The sequence below is a fragment of the Pezoporus occidentalis genome, unplaced genomic scaffold, assembly GCF_034315485.1.
Source record: "Pezoporus occidentalis ecotype Australia unplaced genomic scaffold, CSIRO_AGI_Poc_V1 ctg319, whole genome shotgun sequence".
NCBI classification, from domain to species: domain Eukaryota; kingdom Metazoa; phylum Chordata; class Aves; order Psittaciformes; family Psittacidae; genus Pezoporus; species Pezoporus occidentalis.
This window is the reverse complement of record NW_026915147.1, coordinates 538,787-554,379: the sequence shown is the minus strand read 5'-3', so window position 1 is coordinate 554,379 and position 15,593 is coordinate 538,787. Positions and strand designations below refer to the sequence as shown.

The window sequence follows — 15,593 nt, the reverse complement described above, 5'->3', positions numbered from 1 at the left end:
CTTATTTTTTTTATATATATACGTATCTGTACAAAATGTAACGCCTTTGCAGAGTATATTCTTCTGCAATCCTCTGCAACAGTAGTTACTTGGTTTGAGTATCACTGGGAAATGAATCTTTAAAAGAAAAGAGATAGATTAACCACTGGGCTTTTTTTAATTGATTGCTTGAAAAGATTTCTGATCTATGCAAGGGTAAATATACATATATTTGGACAATGATGTCCTGAGTTAGCATAAATAATAGTGATTAGAATGTGGTTTGGACACCTATTGAATTAGACAGTGCTATTCAGGCTTAAGAACTTAATACAGTTTATAGGGGCAGAGGACCCAGCTGTAGCACTCTATCTGAGCAGAGAAGCACAGTAAGTTCTGGTTTCATGTCTCAAGATCACCTGAAAGTCATCCCACAAGGACTTCACAAAGGATGACATCAACAGGCGGATAGGGCTGAGAGCTGAAATAGATTTGCCCATTGTTGCCACAAGTTATCAGAAAACTCATAATGACATTTTAGTTGAACTATCAAGAGAAGAAAAGAGGAAGAATATACAGAGCTCCTAAGTATCTTTCTCCCGATTACCATTTCATTTCCTGATGAAAAGGCCTCCTTCCAGACATCCTTGACACTCACATAATCTTGCAAAGTAATTTCTCTGCTCTTTCAATTAATCCACAAGGCCTATTTGAAGGAACTGAAAAAAAAAAAAATAAAAAAGTTGCCGAGTTTTGTTTTGCTAAAAGGTAAAAGTCAAGTAAGCTCCATTAATTTCTCCATTAATTTATGCCTATTAATTTATGCCTATTAATTTGTGCCTATTTATTTATGCCTATTAATTTAGGCAATTTAGGAGTGTCAGTGTTTTTCACTGGCACTCAAGTTTTTTCACCTTCTGGGTGAAAAGACATGAAAGTTCTTTATTTCTTTCATAAGTAAGAAAAGTTACAAGTTTACACACAATAGAGAAAAATAAACCTAGGACACCTCTTTTAAAAGCTGCTGTATACCAGGATGACCACAGAATGTTACCACTTGTTTTTAATTCTCTTTCCTGTCTTTGGCTACAAGCAATAAATTATACAACAATTGCTAACAGGCAACTAACTTAAAAAACCCTTAACTATAATTGTCAAATCAATTTCCACATGCAGGTTAAAAGTTATGTCATGTTTCATTGAAGAACTATTTTATAGCACTCTCAAAGAACATTTTTGCATACAAACTTGAAGTTTATTTATAGTTGACCTAAATACTAAAGAAAAAAACCTATGTATTTCAGTGATTAAAAACCCCAAAGAAGTCTACAAAGACATCAATAATTATTTCTTTTAAAATAAATAACATAAATGCTGGACTATTTTTTTTATTCTGAAAGTGCAGAGATTATTTTACCTTGCTGAAATAAAAGCACTAGCTTTTTATTGTAGAAAAACTTCAAAAAGCAACTCTCCCTGCCCATACAGCACTGAAACCATTAGTTTTAATAAGCATAGTTTTGCAAATATGGACATTAAAAAAGTTAGAACATTAAGCCATCTCTACTGACCAAGATAATTCTTCCCTCATATTTTATAGACTCTTAGAATGGTCAGGGTTGGAAAGGACCTTAAGATCATCTAGTTCCACCCCCCCTACAATGGGCAGAGACACCTTACGCTAAATCATATCACCCAAGGCCTCGTCCAACCTGGTCTTGAACACTGCCAGGGGTGGAGCATTCACAACCTCCCTGGGCAACCCATTCCAGCGCCTCACCACCCTAACAGGAAAGAATTTCCTTCTTATACCCAACCTAAGCTTCCCCTGTTTAACTTTTAACCGGTTACCCCTTGTCCTATCACTACAGTCTCTAATGAAGAGTCCCTCTCCAGCATCCCTATAGATACTTCAGATACTGGAAGGCTGCTATGAGGTCTCCACGCATCCTTCTCTTCTCCAGGCTGAACAGCCCCAACTTCCTCAGCCAATCTTCATATGGGAGGTGCTCCAGGCCCCTGATCATCCTCGTGGCTCTCCTCTGGACTTCTTCCAACAGTTCCATGTCCTCTTAATGTTGAGAACACCAGAACTGCACACAATACTCCAGGTGAGGTCTCACAAGAGCAGAGTAGAGGGGCAGGATCACCTCCTTTGACCTGCTGGTCACGTTCCTTTTGATGCAGCCCAGGATACTGTTGGCTTTCTGGGCTGCAAGCACACACTGAAGCCGGCCCATGTTCATTTTCTCATCAACCAACACCCCCAAGTCCTTCTCCGCAGGGCTGCTCTGAATCTCTTCTCTGCCCAGCCTGTAGCTGTGCCTGGGATTGCTCCGACCCAGGTGTAGGACCTTGCACTTGGCATGGTTAACCTTCATGAGGTTGGCATCGGCCCACCTCACAAGCGTGTCAAGGTCCCTCTGGATGGCATTCCTTCCCTCCAGGGTATCAACCGAACCACACAGCTTGGTGTCATCAGCAAACTTGCTGAGGGTGCACTCAATCCCACTGTCCATGTCACCAACGAAGATGTTAAACAAGATCAGTCCCAACACCGATCCCTGAGGGATGCCACTCATTACTGGTCTCCGGCTGGACACTGAGCCATTGACGGCAACTCTTTGAGTGCGGCCATCCAGCCAGGTCTTTATCCACCGAGTGGTCCGTCCATCAAATTGATGTCGCTCCAATTTTGAGACAAGGATGTCTTGTGGGACAGTGTCGAACGCTTTACACAAGTCCAGGTAGATGACATCAACTGCTCTACCCCTGTCCATCAGTTCTGTAGCCCCATCATAGAAGGCCACCACACTGGTCAGGCAGGATTTCCCCTTAGTGAAGCCATGCTGGCTATCACCAAGCACCTTGTTGATTTTCATGTGCCTTAGCATGCCTTCCAGGAGAATCTGCTCCTAGATTTTGCCTGGCACAGAGGTGAGACTGACTGGTCTGTAATTCCCTGTCTCATCCATTTTCCCCTTCTTGAAAATGGGGGTTATATTTCCCTTTTTCCAGACTGCCATGATTTCTCAAATATGACGGCCAGTGTCTTAGCAACTTCATTCGTCAGCTCCTTCAGGAGCCGTGGATGGATCTCATCAGGACCCACGGACTTGTGCACATTCAGATTTTTAAGATGGTCTCAAACCAGTTCCTCTCCTACAGTGGGCACAAGGTCTTCATTCTCACAGTCCCTGCATCTGCCTTCCAAGACTTGGGTGGTGTGGTCAGAGCCTTTGGCAGTGAAGACCGAGGCAAAGAAGTCATTCAGAACCTCAGCCTTCTCCAAATCCTGTGTAGCCGGTTCTCCCGAGAGCTTCCTGAGGGGGCCTACATTCTCCCTATTCTGCTTTTTATTTGCTATGTACTTGTAGAATCCCTTCCTGTTATCTTTAATACCTCCAGCTAAGTTTAACTCTAACTGGACCTTAGCTTTCCTAACCTGGTCCCTAGCTTCCTGGACAACATCCCTGTACTCTTCCCAGGCCACCTGTCCTTGCTTCCAGTTATTATAAGCCTCTTTCTTCATTTGAATTTTCCTCAGGAGCTCCTTATCCATCCAAGGAGGTCTCCTGGCCCTCCTGCTGCACTTCCTTCTGGTTGGGATGCAACACTCCTGAGCCTGTAGCAGGTGATCCTTGAATATCAACCAAGAGTCTTGGGCCCCCCTGCCCTCTAGGGCTGTATCACATGGAACCTTACTGAGTAGGTTCCTGAAGAGGCCAAAGTCTGCTCTTTTGAAGTCCAGGGCAGTGAGCTTGCTGCATGCTCTTCTCACTGTCCCGAGGATCTCAAATTCGAGCATCTCATGATCACTGCATCCAAGGCTGCCCTGGAGAGTCACATTTCCAACGAGGCTTTCCCTGTTGGTGAGCACAAGGTCAAGCATGGCACCTCTCCTTGTCGGTTCCTCTGTTACTTGCAGAAGAAAGTCGTCTTCTACACAATTGAGGAACCTCCTGGATTGCTTGTGCCGGGCCGTACCATCCTTCCAACAGATGTCAGGGTGGTTAAATCCCCCGTGAGAACAAGGGCCTGCGAGTGTGAGGCTTTTCCTATCTGTCTATAGAGTGCTTCATCCGTAAGTTCTCCTTGATCAGGTGGTCTGTAACAGATCCCCACAGTAACGTCTCCCATAGCTATATTCCCTTTAACCCTGACCCACAAACTCTCTGTGGACTGCTCACCTGTCCCCAGACAGAGTTCCATACTCTCCAGCCTATCCCTAACATAAAGGGCAACTCCCCCTCCCCGCCTGCCAGACCTGTCTTCTCTAAAAAGCCTGTAACCTTCCATTCCAACACTCCAGTCATAGGAGCCATCCCACCATGTTTCTGTGATGCCTATTATATCATACCCCCATAGACGTGCACACATCTCTAATTCCTCTTGTTTGTTCCCCATGCTATGGGCATTTGTATAGAGGCATCTGAGCTGAGCTCCAACTGAAGCTGGCTCATTGGCTGGAGTGGCTGGGATATCTCTACATTGCTCTGAGCATTTATTATAGGTTCTGGCAACTGACTGGGTGTGTTGGAATGGAATGATGCCCGCCTCCCCCAACACACATCTGACATACAGTTTGCCAAGAGACAAATCACCACATTCCCCTGAGCATTGTTATATCTTAGACAACCCATGCACCACTGACAATTCTTTAGGTCAGTTTATCATCAGTGACTGACCTTCTAAAAGCATTCCACCTTGACTTTTGAATGTAATGTGTTCTTCAGTCATAAGCCACTGTGCTGGAAGCCAAACACTTGGACTTGTCAGGAAGAAACACACCCCAAGGGAATTCATGGGGAAGAAGCCTGATAGAAACTGCAGGGGTGAAGACCTCAATCAGTCAAGTTCTATAGAGGTTATTAATGACGGAAAAAGCGATCAAGAAAGCTTATTCACATGCTTCCTACAGCACTTTCTACAAAAACTGCTGTTCAAAGTATCTGAAACAATATTTTCATTAAAAGGACAATGTTTCTTCAAAGGGAAGACATAGAAATGATAGTTAAAAGGGCACGTTATACAAAACAGTTTCACCCTTTCCAAATTCTGTCCTGTTTGTGTGACATAAGACCTTGTTTTCCAAGTTAACTAACAATTAACTTGTTAATAGTGTATTTTCACCGTTGAAATTATCCATATGTGATTTTACATGATCCAGTATGATTGATAAACAGAAAAATTAAAGGGCTCTGTGATATCAAAACAGGTCTGCTCATACACAAAATCTGGTTGTTACCCATTACTTCAATGGCAGAAATATTACTGTACAAGGCTGTTATAACACCCTAATATTGCCAACCTGTTTTAATTGATTTTTATTATAATTAATATCGAGAGACAATAAGCAAGCAGCGCGCAGTGCACCGGGGAGTCTCCACTCTGCCCAAGAAGCATGAGGGGAACTTCTGGGGATAGTCTCTTGTACTTTTTTGTCTTGGGTTTCAGCCAATCCTATTGTCTTCTTTTCCCAGGCTTCTCCACCTGTTGCTGGGGTCTTGTCTCCAGGTGAAGAACTATTATGTCTATCACAAGTCTGACCACCATCTTAGCCCCCATAAATTCCACTCCTTATGCGTTTATTTGTTCGGCGCACAGATTTTACAACGTTCTGTAACAGGACATATCTCTAAGTTACCTAACTCCCCCCTTTTCTAAGAACATTCATGCAATTTAAACAATGAACAAAACATTTCTTTCCACAATATTGCGGCTGACCCAGGGGAATTATTCCCTTGTTTCTTCTTCCTCCTCACTGTGGTATTGACAAGGACACTTATCATACCCTTTGCACACAGCACAATGATCACAAGGGATTCCATCTCCACACAAAGTGCAATCATCACTAGGACGCCTGAGTTGCTGACACAAATCACTCTGATGTAACTCACAAGGCTTCTTTGCTACCTTGGCTTTTTTATCCATTTCCTTTTACACCACGACAAATGAAAAAGAACTGACAGTCAGTGTGCATAGATGTTCTCTAAGCACAACTGACCCCTGAAAGCCTCACTGTAGTTTACTGTTCATAAAATAGAAGCCAAAGAAAATTAACAACTGACTTTAATGGTTAAAGGGCTATCCTACCAGAACAGCGTTTTATTTAAGGAAAGTATGTGACACTAACATAATAATCACTATGTCAGGCTTTGTACAAAGTGTTAACCTGTCTTACATGTCCATGAATGCTCACCAGCTTCAAAACGCATTGACTACTCCATGACCTTTGGTTGTCTGCTGAGACACAACCACTTTCCCCGAGTGCCAGTACAAGCTGGGGCTGACTCCTAGGGAGCAGTTCAGCTGAGAGGACCTGGGAGTATTGGTGACAAGTTGACCATGAGCCTGCAGTCTGCCCTTGTGACCAGGAGGGTCAAGAGTGTCATGGGGTGCCTCAGGAAGAGCATGGCCAGCAGGTCAAGGGAGGTGATCCTCCCCCTCTGCTAGACCCTGGTGAGGCCACATCTGGAGAATTGTGTCCAGTTCTGGGCTCCTCAGTACAAGACAAAGAGCTATTGGAGAGGGTGCAGTGGAGGCCACAAGGATGATCAGGGTCCTGGAGTATCTCTGAGAAGTGATTGTGGGAGCTGGGCCTGTTTAGTCTAGAGAAGAGAGAATGAGGGCACATATCTAATGCATATATATATCTCAAAGGCAGGTGCCAGTAGGATGGGGCCAGGCTCTTTCCAGTGGTGCCCAGACAGGACAAGGAGCAATGGCAACAAACTAAAACACAAGTTTCACCTCAACAAATTATACTGAGAGAGGAAGAACTTCTTTACGTTGAGGGTGGCAGAGCACTGGAACAGGCTCCCAGGGTGGGGCTGTGGAATCGCCCTCTCTGGACATGTTCCTGTGTGACCTGCTCCAGGTTGCTCTGCATTGGCAAGAGGGTGGGCTGGATGATCTCCAGAGGTCCTTTCCAACCCTACTGACTCTTTGATCTTTCCACCATTTGGCCTCAGCTGAAACAAAACTGTAGTCTCAGCCTTCAAGCACTAATATTTTCCAAGCCCTCCTTCTGCTTAACTGCCCTTAACCAGCAGCACCGACAGCCACTCCAGGTCTCCAGGCGCTCCCATGGCAGCGGCGGGCGCCCGGCGAGCAGCGCTTCCGCTTCCGGCGGCCAGACAACGGCAGGGCCCGGCAGCGCTAAGGCCGCGGCGGGCGGCGGGGTGCGGTGGTGGAGATCTGCGCCGGGAGGAGCAGAGGCCGACATGTGGCCGCCGCCGCTGCCCTGGCTGCTGGCGGGGCTGCTGCTAGCCGCCCCCTGCGGGGAGGCTGCGGCGGCGGCCCTTCACCGCCGGAGTGCCAACATCGCCTCCCCGCTCCCCACCGACGTGGCCGGCGGGGCCGCCACACGAAGCAGCAGCAGCAGTCGCTTGGCCGAGGTGTCGGCGCCGCCCGAGCAGGGCCAGCCGATGACCCAGCGCGCGCTGTCCGTGCTGGTGCTGGCCAGCGCCGCCCTCATCGTCTACTTCGTAATCCGGACCGTGCGGTGAGGGAGGGGGCCGCGCCGGCTCCATCGGTGCTGCGGGGAGCGGGCGGGCGGGCAGGGCAGGTGCTGCTGTCCCCGCCGGGCCGCTGAGGGGCCGGGCCCGGCCGGCGGTATTGGCGTCAGGGGTCCCCTCGGCTCCCGCATGGGGGCCGATGAGCTGGGTCTGGCTCCGCTGCTGCGGGCAGCGCCGCCGGGTGAGGTGTCTGGGTAATGCCGGGGGAAAGGCACTCAGTCTGGTTCTTCTGTTGGAACGGTCACATTGTCGGGCCTTGTCTGGCTCCCCCATGCTCTCTTCAAGGGGACATGTCACCACTGACATCCTGAACTTACATTCTCTGGGTTATTTTTCCTCTCTTCTTTTTGTCAGTAAACATATTTCTTTTCTGCTTACTGTTTAACTTCTCCATTTCACGTCTTAAGGAAAGGTCCCTTAAAAAGCATGGGCTATCAGTCATCTGCCTTTATATTTCTCATAGAAACTACTGACTGCATAACTCAACATGATTTTTAAGTTAATTGCAGTGTCTGTCACAGTATTTTGTTGTTCTTGGAGTTTTACTTGCTGTCATGCTCAAACTGTGAACTCCTCTGGGTGAGCCCCAGTTTGTGATGATGCATAAAGCACATTCAGTGTGCAGCAAGTTTTCTCTGTACTTTTCATTGTAGTTAGATACACTGGTGTATGTTCAGTACCTTTGTCATGTATTCCAGAAAGATAGTTGAGAGACAGTGGTCTGTGTGGACACTTATTAAGACATGCAGTCCAAGTAAGCCAGGATATCCCAATTGCTCTGTAGTTCTTGAGCAGGCTTAGATCTTTATTTTTCTTAGAATCCATATTTTGATGATACTGTATCTTAAAGGAAAAGACATAAGCAAGTGAAAGTGGACAAGAGCACTTCTCAGTGTTCCTGTACCTCCTAAGATTTGGAGTTCTGAGTAGTATTACGGAAAGTTCATTGCAGGAACTGGAGAAGGAAATTCTCATCTACTACCTAAGATGCTAAGAGGTCTCCACTCAGCATCTTTTCTGCTGGCTGAATAGCCGCAACTTTCTCAGCCTGTCTTCATATGGGAGGTGCCCCATGGGCACCCCATGTCCTGGGTTCAGCTGTAACAGTTATTTTTCTCCTTAGTAGCTGATGCAGTGCTGTGTTTTCAACTTCAGCCTGTGAACAATGCTGGTAGCACACTAAGGTTTTTAGTTGTTGCTAAGTAATGCTTATTACGATCAAGACTTTTTCAGTCTCATGCTCTGCCAAGTGAGGAGGGGTTCTCTTCTGCATCCCTTCAGGAGCAGGGGAGGAAGAAAGAGGAGTGAGTGGGTGGCTGCATGGTGCTGAGTTACTGGCTGGGCTTAAACCACAACAGGACACCAGAATTCCAATACTCCAAGTGGGGTCTCATGAGAGCAAAGTGGATGAGCAGGATCACCTCCTTCAACCTGCTGGTCACGCACCTTTTGATGCAGGCCAGGACATGGGTGGTATCTGTCTGCAACTGCACACTGAAGCTGTATCATGTTTAGTTTCTCGTCACCCAGCATCCCCAAGTCCTTCTCCACAGGGCTGCACTGAATCTCTTCTCAACCTGTAGCTCTGCCTGCGATTGCCCTGGCCCAGCTGTAGGACTTTGCCCTTGGCCTTGTTGAATTTCATGAAGTTGGCATTGGCCTACTTCTCACATGTGCTCCCTCTGGATATCATCCAATCTCATCCCATCCCTTCCTTCAAGTGTGCCAACTGCATCACACAGCTCGGTGTCATCAGCAAACTTGGTGAGGGCTCACTCGATCCCACTGTCCATGTCCATGTATGTTGCATAAGCATCTCCATTATTCTTTTATCCTTAGTCTTTTGTCTAATCTCTATATAGAGAAAGTTTTCACATTACAATTTCTTTTATCCCCTTTTGAGCAGCATTCATTTGAACCTAGAAATTTGTGCCAGCCTTCTGATAAGATTTTTTTTTTTTTTTTTCATTACCGGCAATCTGGACATTTGCTGTGACTGTCTTAGGTTATTCTCAACTCAAAGTAGAGACTCACTTTCCTTTTTACACCATTAAGTAAAAAAGTAAAGTATATCATGAGATAACAGGAATTTTGAATATATAAACAGCATGAACTTCCTTGCCTTCATTTCTTATTTTGTGTTCAGATTAATTTCTCGTCTAGAATATCTGGGAGTGCTTTTGTCCTAGAGCCAGCTGCTTATTGTAGACTCTGCTAAAAGTATGCTTTTGCATACTTTTAAATGGCCATTTTTCACTGGCTCTTGCATTTAGCTATGAAGTGCTTGTTTAGGCTTTTTATATCCACTACAGTAATTCTACTCAAAACTACAAATAACATACTGGCCTTAAATATTTCAAGTTAGCTCTTGGCACTTAGAATTGTTTGATCTCTGAATTTCTTACACCTAAATGTGTACACTTTACATATACTATGTTTTTCTAGAAATTTATGACAAGTATCAATATCATTATATTTTAAGGGATAGTTTTCATACATTGTGGGAATAGAAAGTAGAGAAGAATTTATAGAACTTAAGTGTTTTAAAATACATTTCAGGATCAGAAGGCGAAGCAGAAAAACCCGAAGGTATGGCGTTTTGGATACAAACACAGAAAACATGGAGCTGACCCCATTAGAGCAAGATGATGATGATGATGATACAACACTATTTGATGCCAGTCATCCTCGAAGGTTTGTATATAGAAGTCAAAGTTACTTCTAGCAACAGTGGTGGAGTATGGATGATAAGCAGTTTCACTGAGAAAGCTCGCTACTGTGTCTCATATGCATGTAGTTGGAGAAGGGATGTCAAGATCACTTGAATTTTAAATGGATAGGAATTTAGTGGACAAGAAGATAAACACCATTTGTCTTCAGCATGTGAGTTCCAGAGAAATGGAGGGGAAGGTGGGATATTTTTGTTACAAATACGGTCTCGTGACTGAAGCTTGTGTTGAAGTCAGCAACTAGCTTTTACCTTTCTCTTTTTTTTTTTTCTTTATTTGCATACCTTAAAATAGAAGCAGTGAAAACCCTAGAGGGAAAGTTCACTAAAATAGTATCAGAGGTTTTCAGAGGGTGGATTTCTAATGTTTTGTTTTGTTTTTTGTTCTGTGCATTTCTAAACACTATAACTGAAAAAAAAAATAAATTCAGGTATGTTATTGTAGAACATTCTAATATGCATAGGACTTCTAACTGTTATAAATCCACTTTGCAATTGGAGTCTTAGTAGTGGAGTTCCCAAAGTACTCCATAACTTTCTTACCTGCTTTACATATTTCATTTATTTCATTCTTGGATATTTAATTATTGTCCCTGAGAGAATGTAGAAGGGTGAAACAAAAGTGAAAACAGTAAGAAAAGGAAGTATACTTAAGATGAAGTGTTTTTTTTTATTTTTTGCCATACAAACATGCTAGAGTGATGTTGCGGTGTATATATATGCCTGTTGATTGCCTGGCTTAAGAGATGAGCCTGAGAACTTCTAAAGTCTAAATAGGGCTGTACCAAGGACCCTATATATTTCTCTTGTGGTTATTCAATCAGGTAAAGCATATTCTATTCATTCCCTTTCAAAGTTTATATTGGAAATTCGTTGAAATGATTGTTTAATGGATTGCCCTGTCTCTGCTCCCAGTATGTATTTTTTCAAATTATGTCCAAAGATAAATCTTTTTTGCCACTGCACTTTCTATGGTTATGTGGTAGAAATTACTATGATTAAGAAATTAACTTGCATTAAAGCAAACTCTTCATAACCATAGACAGCAGCACTTGCCCTTAACTATGATGACCAAAAAAAAAAATCACATTGTTAGTGCTGTGTTTTGAAAAAAAACCAACCAGCAAAACAAAAAGCCCCACAGAAAACCCCTCTACCCTGTCCTAAATTCCAAATACTCATCTTCTCTTCAAATTGAAGTGCTATGGTAAATCATTGTTTAGTTCAGCTGCACCAGGTAGTTTGAAGGTAGATTATTGATCCAGGCTGTTTCAGAAATAGTCTTTTGAATGATATATAATACAAACAGTTTGAATACAGTATTAGTGTTTTATTTACCTGATGGCATAGGTATTGTAAGATACATCAGGTATTCATTTAATACAATTCTTCACTCACTGTGGTATCTTGTTGGTGAAAGAACTGCTAGATGAGTAGTATTTGATTTTAAGAAGATCAGATTTGGTTGAAAAAGCAATACCTGATGTTCTGATCCAAGTCCACATAGCCCAGAAAAACTGGAGAGTGATGTGACTTGTAGTGCTTGAAGATGACATAGTCTGGAGTAAATACATAGAGTGATGTAACTTGTGGTATAGGCAGACCTTTATTCATAGGGCTCCAAGATGACCTAAAATTTTATGTTTCTCACAGAAGAGATGATAATGTCAACCTCTCAGTCAAACTGCAAGAAAAGTAATTATATTGGTGTAACTGAGTGATCTAACCAAACCTGATTTCAACACGTTTCTGTTAACTTGCTGAAGAGAACTGACTAAGCAGATAAGAAGTAATACCTTTAGAGGAGAATAACTATTGATAATAAAGAAAGAAGATGTTATTATTGTTTCAGGATAGCTCAGAAAGCATAGTAAGTTGTTAAGTTATCAAAGTCATCATGTTAGAAGCTTCAGAAAATAGAGACTTCAGTTATGTTTAGTCAATAACATGGATATACTCTGTTTATATGTATTAAGATCTTGCTGTGTCTTTTATGGGGAGAAGCTCTCAAATTTTTTAAGTTCCTTTTTATCTTGAAACACTGTGTAGGAGGAAGACGGTGCTAAACAATGTGGATGCACTCCACAAATCTCTACACAGCAGCATTATCAAATACTGTCCAAACATTGCAAAACACAAAACAACATCATTGCTGGGAGGGAAGTTCGGAAATTAATGTAGAGTGCTTTTTTTCTTTTTTTTTTTTTTTTTTAAATCCTTAATTGGGAATGTGTTTCTTTCAGTTAATTTTTTTCTCCTTGTTTCAACTAAGTCTTTTGCATCTGGACTGAAGTTTAGTAATCAGTCTTCATGTCACTTCTTAACCAAGAATGACCAAAGGGAATACAAAATGCATAAGTAATCCAAGAGTCACTGAGGATACTTGATAATAATGATACTCATATACTCTCAGGAGATATCATTACATTTGTCACGATATTTGCAGTAATTTAGAGGTATGGTTGGTTGGTTTTCTTAAGGTAGCATAAATATGCAGTCATACTTGGAGCTACTAATTAGGAAACAAGGAAGAGTGGCCTTTAATGGTTTTTCATTTTAGTCCTTTGTTAAGTAAATCGAAGTTGCAGTTTTGCTTAACTACAGTCAACAGCAGCTTATTCAGTTTAAGTTTCTTACCCTCATAACTCATAATGGAAGGAAAAAAAAAAAACTAAACACATTTACAGGAATCTGCATGTTCTGGTAGGTTCATATACATTTGTTATGGACAAAAAATTACTAAGTATTGTTCTATAGAAAACAGATGTGTTTTTTCCTTCTTTCTTTGTGACCTGTTAATAAACTGCAATTGTATCCACTCTGCTTTCATTTTTCTTGACTAAAATAAGTTGTTTTCAAAGTAATACTCTACAGCACAGTATGTGCATGTTAGAAATCCCTATAGGCTTGTTTTTTAGCTGGTAAGACTGTTTGACCCTTTCCAAGGCTAGGCAGAGAAACTGACTTCTTTCCTGAAATCAGCATAGCGGTGTTACTATCCTGGTGTCCTGATGTAATGATTACTTCCACTGTTGCTGTTTTTTTCCAGGGCTATATGAAAAAAAGTCCTGTGCCCTTGGTTGTAACATTTAAGTGTACTCTCACTGTTGTCATCATCCATGTAACTAGCCTATGTGCCTCTTCAGTTTGGGCAGCTTACCTGGATGGGATGTTTTAGCCATTTTGTTCAATAGCATACTGTTAAATATCAAAGTTTTAAATTCTAACCTTTGGTTTCTCACCATGCAGCTTTACCTATGTGTCAACTGAAGTATATTATTCTATTATTTTTGAAAGTCATATCACACTAATATACGTTGTCATTCTCATTAAATCATGTTACACGCAAACTACTTGCTGCACTGCAAGGCACAAGGAAAAGCACTTACTCAGTTTTTGATAGCCTACTAGTTATGGGTTGCTATCAACAGTTACCAAAGTTTGAACAGGAATGGGGGAGCCTTGGAAGCTTAAAAATATATCCAGTATGGTAAAAACACAGTTTTTTTGCAAGTGAGCTGTCTGTTTGAGAAGTTTAAATCAATGGAGTTTTATGGCACTTCAGTTTAAAGTCATATGGTAACTCTGAGTTTTTACATGCAAATTTAATAATACAATGTTATATCTCAGTGGGGTTTTTGTAATGTTTGATTTTCAAAAATGTAGGCTAAAGTTCCTCTTGAAACAGGGTATTTCAGATTAATGCATCTGTTCCTTCTGTTGTAGAGAAGTACGTGCCTTTCAGTGAAAGAGCTTAATCTTAGAGCCAGAGAAGGAGACTGCTTCATGCAAGGAATAAGAAGCAAGAGGGTATGCAAACTGGGGGGACTAATTTAATTTGTGTATATTATAGCATCCTTAATTTGTTGCAATAAATACTGTACCAATTTGTTGTACCTTTTTGTATATAAAGGATTCTAAATGTAAAGCCTACAGAGGGAGAGTGCACTAAAATGAAAACCTATTTGGAAGGGAGATTACTTTTAAAACAGGGTATTTTTTTGCTTGTTACAAATCTTGTATGCCATAAGTGTGGTATACACTTTTTCTACAGTTACCTGGAATGTTGACATATTTTTTTTTGCTGATATTAAATTGTAAGTGAACATAGCATCTGTGGACCCTCCAGAATTGTTAGAACTTGCTTTTAGTTCAGGAGATGTTTTATCCTTTACAAATAAAAAGCCAAACTACTGCCTTTTGCATTGAGACTTTTTTTAAACTGAATTAATATGTTTTATGTAAACTTCAGTGAACAAATAAAAATTGTTTCCAGTGTTCCTAGTCTTCAGTGTAGTACTTCAACATCGTAGATTTTAAGGATATTAATATAATCTTATAAAACACAGTACTGCGGCATCTTCTTGCTGTTAAGACTGCCAGTTATAACTGTTGAGTGAATCTGGGACATCCATTTTCAACTTGAATGAACAGATGTTGCTGCTGACCTTAGGGTTGTAGTCCACATGGTGTCAGCATTCAGACCTATGGTGAAACAGCACCTTTAGGTAGCCTTGTTTACTTTTACACTATTTAAACTAGGTCAAATACTAAATTTGCTGTAACTCTAAAATGAAAAAGTGACATCAGAGGCAGCTGTTACTGTGAAAGGTGTGGTAATACTCCTGTGAATGTAGTTGGCATATAGCAGTTACATTTATTTTTTAGCTACTGCTATAAAAACAAATAGAGTAAGCATTGTGACCTAGAAACCTAATTTTTTTAAAATGTGTTGTAATTTCCGCAGGAATCTCAATAATACAGACAGAATGTTCAAATTCTAGTTAATAAAAATGACTGAAAATGTATTGCAAATTCTGTATGTATCTAGTTATCAAGGCATAAATACAGCAATATTGGTTGGGCTGGCTATGTTTCCTCAAAGTTAATGTGTTACTGGCTGCAGGGAAAGACGCATTATATTTCCTTATTCTTCAGTCCCCTTTTGGTGATTCAACAAAATTGGAATACCTTATTTTTTTTTAAGGTTATTTCTATAGTGGTGGGGCAAGGAGGAGCTCTGCTGTATAGTTTTTTAACCCTGTCTCAGCTGATTTGCTGTACTGAAGCTTGTTCACTTGCCCTAGTAACAATTGGAGTCAAGATGTTAATAGGCCAGTAAAGAATGGGAGCTGATCTGCTGAAATAAACTCCTTCAAGATGTGAGATACCCTAAGTTTAATGGGAAATACCTGGGGGAGAGGCTAGATTTTTTCAATAATTTGAATTCCTGGGGACAGAAATGGGATATGGAGAAAAATCTTGGAAGATTTAAAGAAAAAAGGTTTTTAAAGATACCTTTACAATTTTTGCAATATGAAATTTATCATGGTATAGCTATTATTTAGTTTTGGACTTTTGATGGT

The 15,593-nt window shown here is 41.6% G+C and overlaps 1 protein-coding gene across 1 annotated transcript; it reads left to right on the top strand.

Annotated features, from left to right (window-relative positions):
• Positions 1-7,107: 7,107 nt before the first annotated feature.
• On the top strand, positions 7,108-14,421 carry FAM174A (family with sequence similarity 174 member A). Its single transcript, XM_062628504.1, has 3 exons — positions 7,108-7,486; positions 10,059-10,193; positions 13,954-14,421. The coding sequence occupies exons 1-3, from the start codon at positions 7,206-7,208 to the stop codon at positions 13,973-13,975; spliced, it is 438 nt and encodes a 145-aa protein (XP_062484488.1). The 5' UTR covers positions 7,108-7,205; the 3' UTR covers positions 13,976-14,421.
• The last annotated feature ends 1,172 nt before the right edge of the window (positions 14,422-15,593 follow it).